This window comes from Rhea americana, unplaced genomic scaffold, assembly GCF_003343005.1.
Source record: "Rhea americana isolate MKP2758 unplaced genomic scaffold, rheAme1 scaffold_20, whole genome shotgun sequence".
NCBI lineage: Eukaryota > Metazoa > Chordata > Aves > Rheiformes > Rheidae > Rhea > Rhea americana.
Window position 1 is genome coordinate 1,291,191 of NW_028186150.1, and position 2,855 is coordinate 1,294,045.

At 35.8% G+C, this 2,855-nt stretch overlaps 1 protein-coding gene across 1 annotated transcript in view; it reads left to right on the forward strand.

Moving 5' to 3' along the window:
• The first annotated feature begins 1,738 nt into the window (after nt 1-1,738).
• SLC7A9 (solute carrier family 7 member 9) overlaps nt 1,739-2,855 on the forward strand; it is an 11,854-nt gene continuing 10,737 nt past the window's right edge. Inside the window, exon 1 of the mRNA XM_085303872.1 lies at nt 1,739-1,843. Within this exon, the coding sequence (XP_085159998.1) occupies nt 1,739-1,843 (105 nt within the window). The remainder of the gene's footprint in view (nt 1,844-2,855) is intronic.

Here is a 2,855-nt window from a genome sequence, read left to right on the forward strand (position 1 = left end):
TAATGAAAAACAAAGCAAGGATTTCTGCTCACACTTCTCTACATTCTCAAGATAAAAACAAACCAGCTATTTCTAAGGGATGCAGCTAACATCTGGACAGTTTCTATAATGCACACACAGTACTGCAATAATTACTTCAGGGGCATCTTCCCACACTGTTTCTGAATGAGAAATAACTTGATATAAGATCATCAGAACGGATTCTTCAAATTATGGTTCACTCTCACTATGTAATAGAATACTTAGGTACTGGACAAACATTCTCACAAATGGAACAAAGAYTTTTTTTTTCTTTTTAAAGATAAACTAATTGGACTATTGGTTTACCTGTGGTTCCTATCTCAAAGCTTCTTGGCTGAGAATGGGTTTAATAATTACCTTTTACAACCTCTGTACTTAACCTGCTGCTGCTCCTGCGTATTCTGGCTTCAGACATGGACATGTCTTGCTGTTCAACTGCCTGGTAAATCTGGACAGAGAAATAAAGAAATACACTACAACGATTCCTAGAGCCTGATTTGCATCAAACAAAAATAAACAAAACAGGTAAGCGAAAGTATGAACTGCTGACAGATAATGATTAAAACATTCTAAATCCAAAACTTTCAAGAGAGAAGCTGGGCATCAAGCTTTAACAGAATTCAGTGACCCAAGCTCTGCATTCCTTACAGGCACAATTTTCTATTGTAGCTTGAATTTTAATTTGAATTCATGATAGAACTTGCTTTTCATCTTTAATTTAAACATAAACCAGTTACGTTTATAGACTAAATATTTTCGAAGATCAATACCAAAATAAGTGTTCTGTTAATTTAAAATGCTACACAAAAGCTAAGAATTTTTAAATGCTATCTAAGTTGCTTAAATATGAAGCATTCTTGAATTACTATCTATATAACTGCAAATGATCTTCAATATTCTCATTCTAGGAAATACAGATACAGAGTCTGAGGAGATAAGAGACTTGTGACTGAATCAGCTGTTCAGAACTAGGAACTAACCTGAACCAAATTCAATTTCCCTCGCTATCTCAAGTTGTACTTTATTCAGTATTGTAGGAAACAAACAACATTCTGGTGAAAAAAAAAAACGGAATTCAGAAGCGTGAATTTAAATTCAAAATAACCGTCTGCATTCTAATTCTAATTAGAATGTAAAGTGGAGTAGATATTCACCTTGAGTCAACACTGAGAAGAGCAATATCCTTTTCTGAGACAAGGAGCTGTTAATTAGTCAACTACAGGAGATGATACTTCGTCTAACAGATACTTGCATCTCCAAAGAATTGAGATGACGCCTATTTTAAGCAAGATCAGACAAGATGTCTCCTGGTTAAGAAAACAAACTAGCTTCTGAGAGAAAAATTAAATCTGCCTGCCCCCACCCCTGTGGGATTCAAAGGCAGCCCGGCTAGACAAGCCTAGCTGGTTCCAATGACTTTTTCTGCAATGCAGGCAACCTGACACTCAGATACAGCAAATCACTACTAGGTGTGTGTCAGGAATATCTACACTTAAGTCTGATAGAAGAAGTAAAGGAGTTGTACCTCCTCATCAAATTAAACTCCAAGTAAGTAGGTTAGGTGTAAGTGCTCTGCAATTTAGTTTTCAACTTTCTGGTAATACTTCACTATGCTGTCCATTATGGGCCTTCTATAATCAGCAAAACTCCAAAAACACCAACAAAATAAGCTGAAATTTTGTTTCCATTTCCTTAGAGATTTCAACAAATTACCCAAATGGGTGAAGAAAACTTGAGGAAAAGAAAAGGCAAGGAGAACAGAGAAGAGGACAGTCAATCCATCCAGAGTGATGAACCCCAAACTACAAACCTACAGAAAGAGGCAAGGCTTTCCCCCCTCCCCTTCCCTCTTTCCTTCCCCCCCAGTATATGTGCATGCATGGGGCTGGCTGAGGGGGGCAGTAGGGGCATACCTGTGCACATGTATCATCTTACAAAAATTGCAGTTGCGTCCCATTTAGCACTAATGTATCATCATGACACTGCAGTTGGTTCTCACATTAGGGAACTACTTACTACTAGTTGAGCAGCTCTGATATAAAGGAAACATTTGTTATATATATATATATATATATATATGTATATTTAAAGTCTTTGAATTATCTTTGTATCCAATAACTTCAAATTTGGTCAAATGGAAAAAATGCTATCATTTCTTACAACTTATACTTCTCAGAGGCTGAACTGGAGTCTTCAGCTCACTGCTCCATAAAATATCCACTAGGCAGCACTAGATATTCATACATCTGGTACAGAAATACAAAGGGCAACACTCCAAATTACAGAAAACATTTTGGAAAAAAAGAATGATGCCCCCTTTAAACACAAATTTATACTTTACAGAGACTGGCAAAATATTAAATTATTAGACTATCCATAACAAGAAAATCCAAGTATCCTACATCATTGCATTTTTAGCAGGAGATGCCTGAAAGTTTCAGTAGTTCCATGTCACTCAGGTCACCCCAAAGTCAAGAGGAAAACAAGATACATTCACCACTTATCAGCACCAGCGTAATTCATACATAAAAATACCTGAAGCAAGAAGAGGAATTGATAAGAAAGAAAGATTATATACTCCACCCAAGAAAGCAAATCTTTGGAATTCCTAAAATTCAAAAATTCACAAGTGCTTAATAAAGATTGTTAGATTCTAGTCAAAAAGTAGGAAGGAGATTTTCAACTGTACAAACTTAGATTTGAGATCCCCCATAATCCAAAGGATAATTTTATAAAACTAAACATTCAGGCAGGCAAAATCCAAGTAATTGTGCTTTGAGAAATAGGGAGATTTTGCCACAGAATAGGTATCTTGGAAGGAAAAAAAAAAAAAA